Consider the following 20,157-nt stretch of genomic DNA (forward strand, 5'->3'; position numbering starts at 1 on the left):
AATACAGTGAAATACTTCATAATATTAAAAAAGAACAGGGGCAACTGGGTGGCTCAGTCGGTTGGGCATCTGACTTCGGCTCAGGTCATGGTTTCGTGGTCTGTGAGTTCAGGCCCTGTGTCAGGCTCTGCGATGATGGCTCAGAGCCTGGAGCCTGCTTCAGATTCTGTCTCTGTCTCTCTCTGCCCCTCCCACACTCTCACTGTGTTTCTCTCTCAAAAATAAAATAAAAACATAAAAAAATAAGAACAAAAAAAATGAACAAACTTCAGAGATTTAAGAAGCCACATTATTCAAAAAATCCAAATTGTCTGATTCTGTACAAAGTTCAGACACAGGCAAAATTAAACTCCAGTGCATAGTTAGATGGTAAAAGCACAAAGAGAAGCAAGGAAAATATTACCATAAATGTTAGGTGACGGATTACCTTTGGGAAGGAGGAAGAAGGTCATGAGTGGGAAGGCCTTAATGGCTTTTGGTAAACTGGCAATTTTATTACCTGATCTGGGTGGTAACTGATATGGGAAACGAAGGCTAAAGAAAAAAATTAAATTTCCTTACTACTTACAACCCATTGACAAGTCCTTCAAGCAGGAACAGTGACCTTCCTGGGGTAGCTCAGCTGCCTTGATGTTGACACTTTACTAAGGGCAAAAGGCAATCTTAGCTTAACATTATTCCAATCCCTCAGGATCCTGTGATTCTACTTTAAACATGTAAGAAATTCCTTAGGAAATTCCTTTATCTTTACTCCCCAAGATATATGTCAGCAATTACCCTTCAAGCAAACGGCCTACTGATATACATCTTCAGAAGGGTCTCATGACTGAGGGTTTACTAAACAGTAATAAATGACCTCTTCCTAATAACAGCTAGCACCCTCAGGGTCCTGGAAACCTTGTTTTCAAAATTCCTTGGAGACTTATGCTGTCCCTAACACTCTTGCAACTTGAAAGTTTAAAAGCAGTCACCTGTCACAAGCCCAGTGTAGCTCTTTCTGCCCACAGGTTCTTTAATAAAACCACCTTTTTGCAGTGAAGATGTCTCAAGAATTCTTTTTTAAAAATTTTTATTTAATTTTAATTAATTTTACTTTATTTTTTTATTTTTAAAAAAAGAATTTTTTAAATCTTTATTTATTTTTGAGAGAGACAGAGTGAGAGCGGGGGAGGAACAGAGAGAGCGGGAGACACAGAATCCAAAGCAGGCTCCAGGCTCCGAGCTGTCAGTACAGAGCCCTAAGCAGGGCTTGAATTCATGAACCATGAGCTCATGACCTGAGCCAAAGTCAGACGCTTAACCAACTGAGCCACCCAGGCACCCCTCAAGAATTCTTTTTTGACCATTCACTCCAAACCCAAACATTTCCACATTGGTAATCAAGTAGAATGTTCCTTTATAATAATTTATTAAGTGGCATAGTTATGTCGTTTGAACTTTTTTGTACATGTGCTTTATTTCACAACAAAGGTTTTAGAAAATCTTGGCTTTTGGGGTGCCTGGGTGGCTTGGTCAGTTAAATGTCCAACTTCAGCTCACGGCATGATCTCATGGTTTGTGGGTTAGAGCTCCATGTCAGGCTCTGTGCTAACAGCTTTAGAGCCTGGAGCCTGTTTCGGATTCAGTGTCTCCCCCTCCTCTGTCCCTCCCTCACTTGCACTCTGTCTCTCTCTTAAAAATAAACATTAAAACATTTTTTTTAAATCGTGGCTCTTTCACTACATAGCTGTATGCTCTTTAGCAAACTGATTTTGGAATCTTAGATTCCTCTTCTAAAAAATGCAATAATACCCACTTTTACTATGTTATTGTGAGAATTAGATGACACAATAACCAGGGCTTATATTCATCATGTGCCAGGAATTTAGCTAAGTATCAGTTATGAATAATCACATCTATTCTCCATAACAACTCAGTGAGTTTGAAAGAACTATCCCCACTCTGTAGACTAGGATGTATACATAGCAAAAGCAGTAAGGCATCTGGTATAAAGTAACACACAATTAATTGGGAGTTATTATTGCCAATCTATATATTGTATCTGGATTAATGATACATGGCACTTTAAATTTTCTCATAACATGGTTGCATGATGAGATGCTGGGTTCTTAATTTTGACCTAGAGCAGTTACCATTTTTATCCCTGGAGAACACATAATTGGTGCTCAGTAGATGTTTGTAAAACGATTACTGAAATAGGTAAGTGTTTAAGAGGACATATATTGCTTATAGTGGGCTTTTCATTAGTTAATTCCTGCATTGTGGACCAGGTTCTGTAATCTTGACGATAATTTAGTTTTAGCATCTGTCCAAAATTTAATCCTAATCTGAAGACTAATGTTACAATTAAAGAACTAAGACTATTTCAGTAGATATAGTATTAAAAGATAATAAAAAAGACCCAGCTTTTTGATTAGTAATAGTTCTTAAATTTCAGCAAGCAACCTCCAGAGCCATGATGATAATTTCAGACTTTATCTGAACATGTAATGTCAGACCAAACTTTTAAAATCATCAACCATAAAACATTCTATGGACTTAATATTAGCTTTTGAGGCAAAAAGAACCATTAACACATTTAACACATAACAAATAATTGTAAAGTGCACCCCAATAAAAATATATTCAGAAACATTAAAGACAATTTGTAAATAGTGTAAAATCATGGGCACACCTAGATCAGTACATTGAGTGTCTGACTTTGGCTCAGGTCATGATCTCATGGTTCTTGGGTTCAAGCCCCATATCAGGCTCCCTGCTATCAGCACAGAAACCACTTCAGATCCTCTGTCCTCTCCCCTCTCTGCACCTCCCCAGCTCTCATGCACTCTTTCTCAAACATAAATAAACATTAAGAAAACAAAAGTGTATCAGGTGCCTGGGTGGCTCAGTCTGTTAAACGCCCAACTTTGGCTCAGGTCATGATCTCATGGTTTGTGAGTTTGAGCCCTGCATCGGGCTCTGTGCTGACAGAGCCTGGAGCCTGCTTCAGATTCTGTCTCCCTCTCGCTCTGCTCCTCCCCTACTCACTCACTCTCTCTCTCTCAAAAATAAACATTAAAAAAAAATTTTTTTAAGTGTATAATCGTGACTGTCCTACAAATACATACAAAACAGCCTGTGAATAAACTCTTGAAAACAAGCAAAAAAACAAATACATACAAAACAAACACACGTCAAAGGTTTAATGATAAATAAAAGAACTAGTAACAGGGTGCCTGGGCGGCTCAATCGGTTGAGCATCTGACTTCGGCTCAGGTCATCATCATCTCACACTTTGTGGGTTGGAGCCCCACGTTGGGCTCTGGGCTAACCGTTCGGATCCTGAAGCCTGCTTTGGGATTTTATGTCTCCCTCTCTCCCCCCTCCCCGCTCGCAATGTCTCCGTCTCTCTCTCTCAAAAATAAACATTAAAAATGCATATATTAAAAAAAATAAAGGAACTAGTAAGATGGTGTAACTGGTTCAAAAGAGAATTCGATCATGAATGCTGAAATGGGGGTGCATAGGTGGCTCAGTTGGTGAAGAGTCTGACTTAGGCTCAGGTTGAGATCTCACCGTTGGTGGGTTTGAGCTTCGTATCGAGCCCTCTGCTGCCAGCACAAAACCTGGCTTCAGATCCTGTCTCCCTCTCTCTGCCCCTCCCCAGCTCTCAAGTGCATGTGCCCTCTCTCAAAACTAAATAAACATTAGAAAAAAAAAAAAAAAAGAATGCTGAAATGAATTTACAGACAGTTAAAAACTAGTCAACAGCCACATTGCAAGAATCAATCATAACATATATGTATGGGTAAGAATCTTTCCTATCAATTTTCTACAACTTACAAAGTTATAAAATAGCTCAAAGACAGTGATGGATAGGCTCTCACAGAGTCACACAACCAGTAAGAGTGGATTAGACATGACATCTAGTAATCTTTTTTTGAAATCCATTTCAAAGCCTTTCACAGTATTTCCTAACAATGAAAATATGATTGGTAGTGTGAGGAAACCTCTCAGAATCAAGAAAATAAAGTATTCTCCAACTCAGAGTTTATTTTCCCCACATTAATAAACTTATAACTTAAGATCTCAGCTATTAAAAATATTATCCACCAGCAATGTGTAGTTTTCTGTTGTTATAAATAGAACATTCACAAATATCTAAGGCCCATCTATGATTGACATGTTCTAACCATTAATTAACCACCCCTAAAAATACTGATCTCCACAGAATGCTGAATGAGGCAGACCTTTAATTTTAAAGTAAACAAGATTAGCATTTATTTCTACCCATGTGAATACTCTATTCAAAAAATATTCCATTTCTATATCCTAAGCTAAAGCCCAAAGAAGTGTTCTAATTATACAGGTTTTTTTTTTTTTTTTATATGAAATGACCTTCTTTGATACCTAAAATAGTAGGACATGCCTGCTATATTGACCTATTGTTGGCAGAGGTAGAGAATGGGCACTCCACATATGGTAAGATATACGTTCATTTTTTTAAAGTTTATTTATTTATTTTGAGAAGGACAGAGAGAGTACAAGTAGGGGAAGGGCAGAGAGAAAGGGAGGAGAGAATTCTAAACAAGCTCTGCACTGTCAGTGTAGAGCCCAATGCAGGGCTCAAATTCAGAGAACTGTGAGATCATAACCTGAGCTGAAATCAACAGACACTTAACCAACTAAGCTACCCTGGTACCCCCAAGATATACATTCTTAACTGTTGGTAAGAATCTAAGTTGCACAGGGGCGCCTGGGTGGCGCAGTCGGCTAAGCGTCAGACTTCAGCCAGGTCACGATCTCGCGGTCCGTGAGTTTGAGCCCCGCGTCGGGCTCTGGGCTGATGGCTCAGAGCCTGGAGCCTGTTTCCGATTCTGTGTCTCCCTCTCTCTCTGCCCCTCCCCCGTTCATGCTCTGTCTCTCTCTGTCCCCAAAATAAATACACGTTAAAAAAAAAAAAAAAAAAAAAAAGAATCTAAGTTGCACAGACTTTCTGAAGGGCCATTTGGTAACTACAAGAAAATCTTAAAAATGTACATACCAAAAAAACCCAAAAAAGATAGTATAAATGGTCATTATCTACCTAAAAAAATCCCTAAGAATCTAAAACAGAGCTACAAGAATATATGAGTTTAGCAAGGTCACAGGATACAAGGTCAATATACAAAAGTCAATTGTATTTCCTTTCTTTTCTTTTTTTTTTTTTTTTGGTTTATTTATTTATTTTGAGCGAGAGAGAGTATAGGAGGGGCAGAGAGAAATGGAGAGAGAGAGAATCCCAAGCAGGCTCCGCACTGTCAGTGCAGAGCCCAACTGAGGGGCCAAACCCACAAACCATGAGATCATGACCCGAGCAGAAACCAAGTGTCGGACACTTAACTGACTCAGCCACCCAGGTGCCCCTAAAAGTCAACTGTATTTCTATATACTAGCAAGAAACAATTGGAAAATTGAAATTAAAAAATATATTATTACAATACATAGAGATAAATCTGATGAAAAGTCCAACACCTCTACAGTGAACTATAAAACATCGGTGAGCAAAGTTAAAGGCCTAAAAAAGATGAATACACACACATACACACACAGATTAATGCATAAGAAAACTCAAAACAGTTAAGGTATCCATTCTTCAAAAGCTGATCTATAGATTCAGTACAATTCCAACTGAAATCTCAGCAGTTTCTTTTATGTAAATTGATAACCTGATCCTAAAATGCATACAAAAATACAAAGAATCTACAATAGTTGCAATGACTGAAAAAGAACAAAATTAGAGGACTAACACTACCTGATTTCAAGACTTATTATAAAGCTACAGTTATCACCACAGGGTGGTGTTTACAAAATCAAATACATCAATGAAACAGAATACAATCCATACACATACATGGGCAGCGCTTTTTTTGACAAAGGTATAAACGAAATTTAGTGGAGGGGGTACCTGGGTGGCTCAGTTGGTTGAAATGTCCAAGTCTTGGTTTTGGCTCAGGTCATGATCTCACAGTTTTTTTTTTTTTGTTTTTTTTTTATTTAAATTTTTTTTTTTTCAATGTTTATTTATTCTTGGGACAGAGAGAGACAGAGCATGAACGGGGGAGGGGCAGAGAGAGAGGGAGACACAGAATCGGAAACAGGCTCCAGGCTCTGAGCCATCAGCCCAGAGCCCGACGCGGGGCTCGAACTCACGGACCACGAGATCGTGACCTGGCTGAAGTCGGACGCTTAACCGACTGCGCCACCCAGGCGCCCCATCTCACAGTTTTGTAGAATTAAGCCCCATGCTAGGGATCTGCATTGGCAGCGTAGAGCCGGTTGGGGGTTCTCTCTCTCCCTCTTTTTCTGCCCCTCCCCCACTCACACGGTCTTTGTCTCTCTCAAAATAAATAAATTTTAAAAACTTAAAAAAAAAATCAAGTAGAGAAAAATGTCTTTTCAACAATTGGTACAGAACAATTGGAATGCGATGTGCAAAAATATGAACTTTTGAAAAGTTTGCCAATTTCTAATAAGATTTCCCATAAAATTACTAGTTACTATATGGTCAAGCAATCCACTCTTAGGCTATTTATGAAAGAAAAAGGAAAACTTAAGTTTACACAAAAGACTACATGAACCTTTATAGCAGTTGTATTCAAAAGGAACACCAAACTGGAAACAATCAAAATGTCCTTAAACTGGCAAATGGATAAACAAACTTGTATATCCATACAATGGGATATATTGACAATAATTAAAAAAAGAGGGGCACCTGGGTGACTCAGTTGGTTAAGCATATTACTTTGGCTCAGGTCCCGATCTCATGGTTCGTGGGTTCGAGCCCCACATTGGGCTCTCTGCTATCAGCACAGAGCCCGCTTTGGGTTCTCTGTCCCTGCCACCGCTCCCTGCACCCCCCCACCCCTAACGCACTTGTTCTCCCCCTACCCTTGTTTCTCCCTCTCTCTTTCAAAAATAAATAAAAATGAAAAAAAAAGAATGCAATATTATTATGTGCAAGAACTTTAGTGGATCTCAAAGGAATTAACCAAGTGAAAGATGATGGACTCAAAGGCTACAGACTGATTCTATTTGCACACAACATTATGGAGAAGATAAAATTACAGCGATATCAGTGGTTTCCAGAGGCTGATAAGCACTTACTTACAAGGGGTCATGAAGAAATTTTTCATGATGAAATTTTTCTATATCTTGATTTTGGTGGTGCTTCCAAGACTATAGTTATCTGTCAGAACTCACAGAACTGTACATTAAGAAGGATGAATTTTGGGGGCTCCTGGCTGGCTGAATTGGTAGAGCATGTGACTCCATCAACCCTCAGTTTGTTCTCTTGTCATTAGGAGTCTCTTGTGGTTTGTTTCCCTCTCTTCTCTTCCCACCACCTTTCCATTTGTTCATGTGTTTTGAGTAAACCTGACTTTAAAAAAAAAATACCCATACTGGGACACCTGGGTGGCTCAGCGGTTAGCATTCCAACTCTTGACTTTGGTTCAGGTCATATTCTCACAATTTGTGAGACTGAGCCCCATGTGCTGATAGTACAGAGCCTGCTTGGGATTCTCTCTCTCCTCTCTCTGGTTCCCCTCCAAATAAATAAATACACTTAAAAAAATGTTCTTACCAGTTAATCTAGAATAATGGATACATATATGCAAAAATTTAGTTGTATATTTATTATGGGAAGTATAATATGGTTTATAAGATAAACTTGACAGATGGTAGTTACATTTGAGGTGAGCACAGCATAATGTATAAACTTGTGGAATCACTGTAATCTCTATGTTGTACCCCTGAAACTAAAGTAGCATTGTGTGTCAAATATTCTCAAGAAAAAAAAAAGAGTAAACTATCCAACAGCAATGGAAATGGCCAAAAAGTTATTGTTTATCCATAAAGAACACTACGAGGCCATTTATAATGTTAAAAAATGACCTAAAAGGTTATACACTAAAATGTGAAAAATGGTTGGGGTGCTTGGGTGGCTCAGTCGGTTAAGCATCCAACTCTTGGTTTCACTCAGGTAATGATTTCAGTTTTGTGAGTTCGAGCCCTGTGCCCGGCCCTGCAGCTGGTAGCCCGAAGCCCACTTGGCATTCTCTCTCTGCCCCTCCCTGACTCACACTATCTTTGTCTCTCTCAAAATAAATAAACTTTAAAAAAAAAGTGTAAAAAATTATTATCTTTGGGGTAGGGTTATAATACATTTTTTTCTTTATCTGTATTCTCTAACTTTCCTACAATGATCATGGAATGCTTGTGAAATCATAAAAAAAAAAATCAAGATATTTTTCCAAGTAACATATAACTAATGAGTACATAAGAGTGCTAAAGGCCTAAGAGAAATATCTAATCCTAATACAAATAAATAAATATCCTACCGAAAAAAGCTGAGAGTAGTGAAAAATGTCAAGAACATCAAAATTGTTTTGTGTTTCAGTTACATCTAAAGCACAAAGAACTGGGGGGAGGGTGGGTGGGGGGGCCGTGGAGGGTGTGGAATAAAGCACACAAAACCAAAAGAAGGGATAGACTCATTATTTTGGGTGCTAGGCAAATTGGTCACCAATGTCATGTTATAGGCTAAGAGAACAAGAAGGATTATTTTTATTTTTCTTCATTCTTAACTCAAACACAATTATACGTAGAATGAAAAGAGTAGAACTGAATCCCAAGATAGTGAGGGGTGGGTAACAAGGCCCTTCTATCCATCTGAATGTGTTTAAGTCACATGGCCCAAGTGACTGCTCCCCAACATACCAGAGATTTTCCAGGTGACATGACTGAACTGCTGCTGGTAATGTGAGAAACCCTGGCATACATGAATGGTGCTGAAAGTCTGAGAGTAGGCAAATGCTGTTTTGACTTTCAAAGTGGAGAGAAAGGTAGATTCCACAAACTATGCCAGTGAGCTTGACATCTATTCCAGGCAAAATTCTGGCTGGATTTATTAAATCCATTCAAAAAGAGAAGCTTGATCACGAAGTATCAAATCATTATAGACTAATACTCTTAATGGCTTCTGGGTATATGTATTTCAATAAGGCATCTAGGAAATAGATCATTTGAGCACTATGGACAAAAGAGTACTGTTTAATAGGTTGAAGTAAATGTATAGCGGAGTATCTAGCAATGGCCTGAGGGCTTGGTCTTTAGTTTGAATTTGCTCAACATTAAAAAAACATGTTTTTTTAACTGTTTATTTTTGAGATAGAGAGCGAGCACGAGCAGGGGAAGGGCAGAGAGGAAGACACAGAATCTGAAGCAGGCTCCAGGCTCTGAGCTGTCAGAGCAGAGCCTGACAGCAGGGCTGGAACTCACAAGCAGTGAGATCATGACCTGAGCCGAAGTCAGACGCTTAGCTGACTGAGCCACCCAGGTGCCCCTGATGTGTTCAACATTTTATAAATGACTTGGATGAGAACAGAATACAGATGTGCATGTTTATCAAACCTATAGCTGACACAAAGCTAAGAGGGATAGATAATACAAAGAATGACCAAATCAGGATCTAAAAAGGTCTTGACAGGCTAGAACTAAATGTCAAATTTAACAAGATGAAATTTAACAAGGGTAAAAGTAAGTCTGACACTTAAGTCCAGAAAATCAATACAAGTACGAGACAGGGAAGCTTGACATGATAGCAATTCAAGTGGATAACATCTAGGGTTTTTACATGACTAAAACCACAGTTTAGGTCCAAAGCTAGAAAGTTAGAAGGGAGCAGGGTTTAGCTTCATCAATATTATTTTCCTTTCAGCTCAACATAAACTGTATGTAACAGGCTGATTCAGGAGGTAAGTATGTCCTTCCTACCCAAGCCAAAGTTACATAATTCTCACAGATGCTGAATAAATGGTACTGGAATTCAGTGGAAGGTTTAGCAGAAGAAATGATCTGAGATAGTAAAAGATTCTACAAATCTACTTATATATAAGTAGATGTAATTACAATTTACAAAGTGAAAATGATTTCATTTCAATTGATTTAAAGTTAACTCTGCTGAATGGGAAGCTCAAATTTAGGCTTTTTTTTTTTTATTATTATTATTAGTCCAACTAATATCCTCTCAATTGGGATCTCAACAGGGCACTATCTGGGGTCATTTTTTCTGTTAAACTTTCCACTGAATTCCAGTACCATCTCTTCAGCATCCACAAGAATTATTTTTCCTCTATTAGTCCAAAGACTCTTAAAAAGAATGACAACAGTACTTTCTCACTTCACATAACTAAATAAATACTAAAAATACTTTAAAAATTGTTATTATGGAATATATGGTCTTTATAAACAAAATTAAAACTTTTTGATGAAGATAAAATGAAAAATAATGGTTCCTCTTCTGCTTTCTGCCCCCAAATACTCCCTAAACTCTACTGGACTTCCCTAACTTCTAAAGGTCTCCTTCTCCAACTCCCTGAGGACTTAGTCTTTATACCATGACCGCTTTTTATCATACACCATTTATTTTCTTCCCTCAAAAGATTAGAAACTCCTAAAGATAAGTCTTTTACTTCTGTATAGCTCATTTACCAAATACAGGCGTTCCACAGAAAAACAACATTTACTAAACTTTCTGACACTTCTTAAATAAGAAATAACAATATTCTTTAGATACTAAGTCTTTCACTTCATATAAGTGGATATTGGTTGGTTTTACCAATCTAGCATTCACTACCTAACCTACCTATCTAGCTCATCATTGATTTATAAAGATCCATCCAATTGTGCTGATAAAAGAATAAGATCTGCTAATCAGAGCATGGCAATCCCATAGACATGATTCAATCTAGACAATGAGATGCCATCAACTTGAAGTTGGACAGATATAAAGGACCCTAGACAGTGCAGCCATCTTGGGACCAATGGAGTGGATCTATCCAAGTGTGAATCCAACACCCAAAAGATCAAATTTGTGAGTTTGATAGTAACATAATTTAGCACACCTATTGAGTGCTATAGTCACTCTATTCTTGACTTCAGAATTGTTTGACTTCAAAGCCTTCTCCTCCAGGAGGCATACTACCTTGACTCCCTAGGTGTTTACCCTTAAGCTCAAGGAACTCTTCCTCGGGTGTGACAGGTGGAACTCATGAAGAACAACAAAAAATAATAAAAAACAGAAGTGTAAAAAGAAACAGATAAATATGCAAGCTAACTATGAGTGATGAATTACGGACTTTCAAATGGTAACAACATGAAATGCCAGGAGAATGAAAAAATGGCAGTTCAGGTGTACATGTTGGTAGAAGAGAAAAAAGGCTTTACCAGAGAGGGGTGTCTGGGATGATTCCTGCATTATGGGTTCACAGCAAACCTCTTGTGCCACTGACTCTCGCTCAATGGCCACAGTGGCCAGCTTTTAGTTCTTAAAAATTAAAGTTCTTTCCTGTCTCAAAGCAATTGTCACTTTCTGGATGGTCTTTCCCCAAATCCTCTCATGACTGGCTCTTTTCTAATTTTTTTTTTTTTTTTAAGACAGAGAGAGGGAGGGGATGAGAGAGAGAATCTTAAGCAGGCTCCACTTTTAGAGGGAAGCCCAAGGAGGGCTCAATCCTGACCCTCGATCACCACCTGAGCTGAAATCTTGAGTCAAGATGCTCAGAGGACTGAGCCACCCCATGAGCACCTCTTTTCTCACACTTTTGATCTCTGTTCAAATGCTACCTCTGCAGGCATTCCTTTTCAGTCCCACCAACCTAAACTGGACCTTTCTTTCCATCACTTCTTATTTCCTTCAAAGCTCTTATCATCAACTGTATTTACTTAAAATGTTTAGTTGTTCCACTCTTTTCACCAAAGGAATATAAGTTTCCTGAAAGCAATATTTCCGGTCTTGAACACCTCCATTTCTTTAGACCCAAATTCTGGCAGAGAGTGGCATAATATTTTAATAAATATTAATTAAAATAAATTAATATTTAATGAAGAGAATGAATGGCAGAAAGTGAGAAGATAACTTGGGGAGAAAAATAGGCGTTGTAGTCAGGGTTCGTGGGGAAGGCGATAGGAAGAGGGCAGGAAAAACCAGCTGGGTTGGAGACTTCACAGGGAGTTGAAGGTTTACGTCGGTGAGACTGGAGGGTGTCGGATCAAGGCTTCAGGCTTCCCGGATCACGCGTGGGGTGGGCGGCTGGGTGGGCAAAGGGGCACATACCACTTAGTGCCCAACTCCTGGGCATTCCCTTTGCGGAAACCAAACGCTAGGCTCTCTTCAGAACAGCACCTATCCCACCTCGCAGCCTAGGTCCCGCCCCGGGGACCTTACGCAGCCGTCTTCCACGCAATCACTAGCCCGTGGACACCAAACTTATCGCCTGGGCCGAGCCCCCGCGGAGCAGCAACAAGTGAGAGAGACGACCACCCTCCGCCTGTCCACACTGAGGATCCGATACCTGCCCGCCATCCCGGCCCCTGCTCACTCACCGGCTGACGCGTTTCTCCCCGCCCCCAGCCCGCCCCGCGGCCCTACTCGGGCCCTCACTTACGCTTGTCTCCGAGCTATGAGCCGATGCATGGGAGTCGCCATCTTAGTGCGGCTGCGGACTGCCGCGCTGGGTTTTGGGAAGCTCCTCGGAAGGGGCGGCCCCTTCGAACCCCCAGCGGCCGCCTGCGTGGGCGGAGCCAGTCCGGCCTCGCGGGCCTCTGTGGCCGCCTTTGGGGTAAGCAGTGGGTGGGTAGGTGTGTGTCTTGTTTCCTGTGTAGGTCTCTAGTTTAAGAAAGAAGGATGATGCCAGTTGTCTTGCATGAACAGGCCCTTGAAGAATGAGTACAGGTATATTGCGTGGAGGCCGGGAGAAACATTCTTAAATAAGGGAAATATATATTATAATATATATTATACACACACACACACATAAATATATGAATAAAAGTGTGCAGTGTTCAGAAACGAGTCTGGAGAGCAAAATAAAAGGAATGGGCTTAAAAAAAATAAAAAGTAATGACTTGAGCAACATTGGAACCATAAATTGAAAGACCGACTATAGTGCAAATATATGTTAATTCTATCTTTACTCTTTCACAGGGATTTTATTAGGACCAAATGAGATTATGTAACTAAAGCTACTTTGTCCACTGGAAAAAGATACTAATATATTTTAATTTTTTTTAACACTTATTTATTTTTGAGACAGAGACAGAGAGACTGAGCACAAGCCAGGGAGGGGCAGAGAGAGAGGGAGACACAGAATCTGAAGCAAGCTCCAAGGCTCTGAGGTGTCAGCACAGAACTAACCTAATGCCTCACTCCAACCCGCAAACGGTGTGATCATGATCTGAGCCAAAGTCCAATGCTTAACCGACTGAGCCACCCAGGCGCCGTAGAAAAAGATACTAAATTTAATTATTTTAGCATTTAGTGTCAGATCATGGAAATTTTATTCCCTTAAATCTAGACATTCTTTGAAACATATAACTTTTTGAGCTGTGTATGTATGCACGTTTCTGGGTGTTCATTCATTTTTTTCAATAAATATTTATGAAGCACCTAAAATGTTTTCAAAACTGAGGATAGAGCCTTAGACAGGTAAAGTCTTTGCACACATGGAGCTTTCTACAAACAATAAGCCAAGGCAATGTCCAAAGAGCATAAATACTCTAAAGAATTCAGGGTAAGGGGATAAAGAGTGATTTAGCACTGAGAGTTAGAGAAGGTGATAGATACCCTTAACCTTTGAGCACATCTTGTTCTTGACAAAGTGGAATCTTACTATCTGTTCTGTTCTTCAGCTTGCTTTGTTCAATTCTCAGTAGACTTCTGGACGTCTTTTCCCATGCCAGTACATACAGATTTAATTTATTCTTTTTCTATGTTAAGTTATATGGATTACATGGACATTCTACAATTTATCCAACCAGTACCCTATTGATGTACAATTAGATCTTTTGTCAAAAAGATGGGATGAACAGATTTTCAGGCACTCTTCTATTTCTGTAATCTGATCTTCTAGAATCACTGGGTCAAAGAGTATGTGTATTTTAAATTTTGATTGGTATTACCTATTGTCTTTTAAATAGGTTTTACCCAAACATATTTCCTCACTAGACATGAGAATGATCAAACTTTTTTGTTGTTGTTGTTAAATGTTTATTTATTTTTGAGAGAGAGAGTGTGAGTGGGGGGAGAGGCAGAGAGACAGAATCTAAAACAGGCTCCAGACTCTGAGCTGTCAGCACAGAGCCTGATGCGGGGCTCAAACTAGGCAACAGCAACATCCTGACATACGCCGAAGGTCGAAGCTTAACCGACTGAGCCACCCAGGAGCCCTGAATTGTCAAACTTTTAAACTCTTTCCTACCTATCATTATTGATGAAATTAAATACCTTTCATATGATTATTGGAGACTTATTTTTATGAATTGTCAATCAAATTCTTTGCTTGTTTTTCATTTTCTATTTTTTCTTTTCTTTTTCTTTTTCTTTTTTTTTTAAGTTTATTTGTTTTGAGAGAAAGAGAAACAAAGCACGCAAGCAGGGAAGGGGCAGAGAGAAAGGGAAAGAAAGAGAATCCCAAGCAGGTCCCGCACTGTCAGCGCAGAGCCCAATTCAGGGCTAGACCCCATGAAACACGAGATCATGACCTGAGCTGAAACCAAGAGTCAACGCTTAACTGACTAAGCTACCCAGGTGCCCCTCTTTGCTTATTTTTCTATTGGATATTGATCTTTTTAATATGGATTTGTAGAAACTTTTAATATTTTATGTAAAGACACTTCATTTTATGTTTTACAAATACTTTTATTATTTTGTTTGTAGTCTTTAAACTTTGTGATCGTTTACCATGTACTGAGACATTAAATTGTTAAATAGGCGTTTTTAACAATCTTTTCCTTATGGGTTCCTGGGTTTGACTAACACTTAGAATGGCCTTATATATCCAAAAATTATTAAAATGTGTTCTGTGAGGGCACCTGGCTGGCTTAGTTGGTAGGGCAGGTGAGTCTTGATCTCGGGGTTGTAGAGTCCCACATTGGGGTGTAGAAAATGCTTAAAAGAATAAAAAATAAAATATTTTATTGTAATTCTTTAATTACGTTTATGGTTATATCCTTATTCCTCATTTATAGTGGGGTGCCTGGGTGTCTCAGTCGGTTAAGGGTCCAACTCTTAATTTTGGTTCAGGTTATGGTCTCACTGTCATTGGATGGAGCCCTGTATGGGCTGGAGTGGAGCCTGCTTGGTATTCTCTCTCTTCCTCTCTCTCTGCCCCTCCCCCTCTCTTTCTCTGTCTCAAGTAAAAAAATTTTTAATTTTTTTATTAAAAATAATTTTTTTAAATCTTTATCTAAAGAGACAGAGAGACAGACTGTAAGCATGGGAGGGGCAAAGAGAGGGGGAGACACAGAATCCAAAGCAGGCTCCAGGCTCTGAGCTATCAGCACAGAGCCTGATACGGGGCTTGAACCTACGACCTGTGAGATCACGACCTGAGCCAATGTCGGATGCTCAACCGACTGAGTCACCCAGGCGCCCCTCAAATAAACACTTTTTTATCCTCATTTTTAGTTTTTGAGATACCATTTACTAAATCTATCACTTCCTTATTGATTAGAAAAACTACTTCTCATATACTAAATAGGTATAAGTTTAGTTTGTTTGAGCATTCTGTTTTCTTCTCAAGATCTATCTGTGCCAGGATGTGTCATTGTTTTAATTTCCATGGTTCACTAAGATATTTTGATATCTGATAAGGTCCCTCCTAATTAATCTTTCTTTGTCCCCACTTTTCTCCATTGTTCCTAGGGGTTTATTTCCCTAGAAAGGTTTTATTCTCAAATTTTCGAGTTTCCCACCAAATAAGATTCATCTGTCAGCTGATTTTAAAAGAAACTTCATTATAGCAAATGTGAAAAGACAAGAGACAGAATAAGATGTAATAAAAGGAGAACTATTTTAAAAACAGTTATTTATTTGAAAGAGAGAGAGAGAGGGAGAATCCTGAGCAAGCTCAGCATTGTGAACATAAGCCTGATGCGAGGCTCCTTCCCACTGTGAGATCATGACCTGAGCCAAAGTCAAGAGTAGGACACTTAACTGACTGAGTTACCCAGGTGTGCTGCAAATGGCATTATTTGTGATGATTTGGTTGCACATTGGGAAAGCCCAAGAATTAATTACAAGCTTCTTGAGATGGGGTGCCTGGGTGGCTCAGTCAGGTAAGCGTCCAACTCTTGATTTCAGCTCAGGTCATGATCTCACAGTTTGTGGGTTCCAGCCCCATGTCGGGCTCTGCACTAACAGTACAGAGCATGCTCGGGATTCGCTCTCTCTCCCTCTCTCTGCACCTACCCTGTTAGCTCTCTCTCTCAAAATAAGTGAGAATAAACTTAAGAAAAAAAGGCGTCTTGAGAGTTCAACATAGGGGTCACATACATCACACACACAAAATACAATAATTACTTGCTTTTTCAGTGGCAAGAGAAAGCCAGTGTAGTTGTTTCCCATTGAGGCTCATGGGCTTGAGGGATCCTCATCTTTGTTCAGAGAATTTAGGCTACAATTCGGATGCTGAGCTTTGTAAACCTTAATGGATACCAGCTGAAGGAATTAAAAACTTGTGAAAGCTGCAAGTAATTTCTATCTGGCAAGAATGAATATTTTACTATTCTTGAGGCAGACTATTCCTTTATTCTAGGAAAGCCTCCCCAAGTGTCTTCCAGTTATATAAGATGTCTCAAAGAACTGGGGGAGGGATGGATGTAAAAGGGATGTGTTGGAGGGAAAGTTGCATCTCTCTGGCCTGGGTTGCTTTGGGGCAGGATGGTTGTTCCCTGCTCTGACCCTGACCTGTCAGTGAGCACCTGTGATTGGAGAGCTGACCAGCAGAATAGGGCCTGCTTCATGGGCAAATGGTACACGTTTCAGGGCCCCGTGCTTAGAAAAATCCCACATTTGGTTTAATGCTCTGCTACTGCCATCTTAAAATTCATAATAGCTTTTGAACAGGGAGCCCCGCATTTTAAATTTGCACTGGGCCCTGCACATTATATAACTGGTCTGCACCAGAAGTTGCTCAAAGTGTTTTCACTTTGAGTGAAATGCAAACTAGCCCCACCAGGATCTGAAGAGGGGAGAAAACTGACGCTACCCTTCCTGGAATTTAGAATCGGTCTTTTCCTTAAAGATTGGTGGCTATTGTTTAAAAAAAAAACTTTTTTTTTTAATCCTTTCATTATATTTTACAACTAGTTGTTCTAACTATTCAAGAAACCTCAGTGTTGTACAGTTGGATACGGGGGCAAAATCATATGCGGGCTCTCCCTTCATATGCTTTTTTGCATACCACAAAAGTAGCCCTTTTGAGAGGGAGAGAGAATTTGACTAAATTGGCTAAATGAGAGAGAGATCCAGAGCGGGGAGACTATTGGTTTTGTAAAGAGGAGCGGCCATGCGAGAGGACTGGTAGGAGGGCTTCTGGGATTCGGTGGGTATGAGTCTCTGGTTCCTGGAATGAAAAAAGGACGGTTTTTCCATCCGCCTCTGGGCATGGGGGTGAGAACAGTGCCAGTAGCTCCCTGGAATCCGGTGAGAGCTGCCTTCCTCAGTTATTCCCAGTTTCCAAGATAGCTTGAAAACTAAATACAGTACTCAAAAGTTGTGTCACATTCTCTTATCTTCAGACAGAGATGCTTGGGCTCCTCACTGTCTTTGGGCCATGCTGTGACATGGCTTCATGGAGTGCTCATAAAGCGGTGTGATTTTGAGTCCAGGATTTGCTGGTTCCTTTTCTTGTAATTTATTTATTTATTTATTTATTTATTTATTAAAAAAAAATTTTTTTTGATGTTTATTTTTGAGAGAGAGAGAGAGAGAGAGAGAGACAGCGTGAGCGGGGGAGGGGCAGAGAGAGACGCAATATCGGACACAAGCTCCAGGGTCTGAGCTGTCAGCATAGAGCCCGATGCTCAGCTGAAACACTGGGACCTGAGATAATGATCTGATGCCCAACCCACTGAGTCACCCAGGCACTCCCTTTCTCTTGTAATTTAAGTTTATCTGCTGTAGGGGAATAGGAAGGTGAGTGATGTGCTGAGAGGAGCAGAGATGAGAGACAGAAGAATAACTACGCAGACTTGATTGTTTTCTCTTTGGGTTATCAGGGCTTCTCTTTAGTAAATCCCTTTTGTGATTAAGAGGCACCATTGATCTCAGGGTCATGAATTTAATCCCCATGTTGGGCGTGGAGCCTACTAAAAAAAAAAAAAAAAAAGATTGTTCAAGTTGGGTTTTTGTGTTTTTCCCCCATAGAGTTACTTGACTTTATCACCAGAGTTTGGGTTTATCCCCACTTTACACATGAAGGGACTGAGAGACCCAGGTATCTTCATTTCAAGTCCTGAAGGCAGGGTATTAGGGAAATTTTTCACTTAGAAACACTTGTGCCTGGGTGGCTCATTTGATTAAACACCTGACTTCAGGTGGTGATCTTGCTGTTCATGAGTTCGAGCCCGAGTTCCCTCTCTCTGCCCCTCCCTGCTCATGCTGTGTTTTTCTATCTCAAAAATAAATAAACATTACAAAAAAAAAAAAGAAATAATTATGCCCCTGTTAAATCTCATTGACTCAATACCGCCACTGTGCTAAGCTTCACATGTTTTTGTTAAGTGATTTATCCAAAGCCCCTGGCCCTGAACTTTTTCCATTACATACCTCTCCTGCCCCTCTAGCCAGTTGGGTTTATTTTGGTTTATTCCCTTATATCATTGAGGATTCAACTGTGAGAAATAAAACAAAACTTTGGCTTAATGCACAAATAATTTATTGACAGTGTATTAGCTAGATCATAGTATAGAAGGAGAAATTGCACCCCCAGCCTTGAAAGGGTCTTGAACCAAAAAAGTCCAGATCTTGCTAGAGGGAAACTTGTGTGCTACTTCTTTAGCTCATTACCAGCAGATGATTGGATTCAATCCCCTACAGTGTCTGTGTGCCTCCCGTCTTAGGTCACCAGTAAAGTTCCCTGTAAGAGGTTGCCTGGCTTCTTACTGACATGTGTCCATCCTTCTAGTCAGGGGTGGGGTCCCACAATTAGCAGCCCACCAGAAGGAAGAAGATCAGAGGAACACCTTAAGGAATGAATCCTGAGCAGAAAAAAAACAAAAGATGTACTTTCCATCCTGTAATAGGACCTTTCGACAAGATCTTTTCTGTAAATTGTTCACAGCTAGATAGAGTGGGAGAGGTCACAGTGTTTTGTGAAGGCCTACAGTGACCTAACATTTAGAAATGGCATATAGCAAACCGAAAGGAAATTAGCTGAAATGAAACTCCCCATCTCAGCTCTCTGTCTCCCTGTTCTGGTGATGGTGATAAACTTCTGTACTCTAAATCCAGTCATTTTGATTGACAAGTCAAATATATGGTGAATGTTTTATTAAAGTTCATATGAAATTCAGAATGATGATGCTCTAATATTTCTTCTTGACGTATCCCTATTCACTGAACTTCTCTGGCTTCCCACCCCCTCCACTGCACCTTCCCGACAATGTGGGTCCTGAGACTAAAATGACTTTATTCTAGTTTGAATTTACTAGTCTTGAAACCACTCTTTTTAAAAAATATATATATTTATTTATTTTGAGAGAGAGAGTGAGCTGGGGAGAGGTCCAGAGAGACAGGGAGAGAGGAAATCCCAAGCAGGCTTCACGCTCAACGTGGATGTGGAGCCCCATGTGGGGCTTGTCAGTGCAGAGCCCAGTGTGAGGCTGCAACCCAGGAACTGTGAGATCATGACCTGATCTGAAATCAAGAGTCAGATGCTTAAATGACTGAGCCACCCAGACACCACCACTCCTTTTTAAACACAAGTAATCCATTGTCATTATGGAAAAACTTGGACAGAGAGATTAAGAAAAAATAATGTGTATTACCTTCCACTATCTACAGAAAGAGATGTTTGCAGTTTTCTTTTGGGAAATATAGGCAGAGAGAGAGGGACACAGAATCTGAAGCAGGCTCCAGGCTCTGAGCCGTCAGCACAGAGCCCGACGCGGGGCTCGAACTCACAGACCGTGAGATCATGACCTGAGCCGAAGTCGGAAGCTCAACCGACTGAGCCACCCAGGCGCCCCTATAACACATTTGAAATTGTCGCAGACAATATATGTTTGGGGAATTTCAATTTTTTTTAATGTTTATTTATTTTTGAGAGAGAGAGGCAGAGCATGAGCAGG

At 40.0% G+C, this 20,157-nt stretch overlaps 1 protein-coding gene across 1 annotated transcript in view; it reads right to left on the reverse strand.

Annotated features, from left to right (window-relative positions):
• ZCCHC10 (zinc finger CCHC-type containing 10) overlaps positions 1–12,670 on the reverse strand; it is a 28,675-nt gene extending 16,005 nt beyond the window's left edge. The window contains exon 1 of the mRNA XM_045488870.1: positions 12,471–12,670. Within this exon, the coding sequence (XP_045344826.1) occupies positions 12,471–12,511 (41 nt within the window). The 5' untranslated portion in view covers positions 12,512–12,670. The remainder of the gene's footprint in view (positions 1–12,470) is intronic.
• Positions 12,671–20,157: the final 7,487 nt, after the last annotated feature.

This window comes from Leopardus geoffroyi, chromosome A1, assembly GCF_018350155.1.
Source record: "Leopardus geoffroyi isolate Oge1 chromosome A1, O.geoffroyi_Oge1_pat1.0, whole genome shotgun sequence".
Lineage (NCBI taxonomy): Eukaryota > Metazoa > Chordata > Mammalia > Carnivora > Felidae > Leopardus > Leopardus geoffroyi.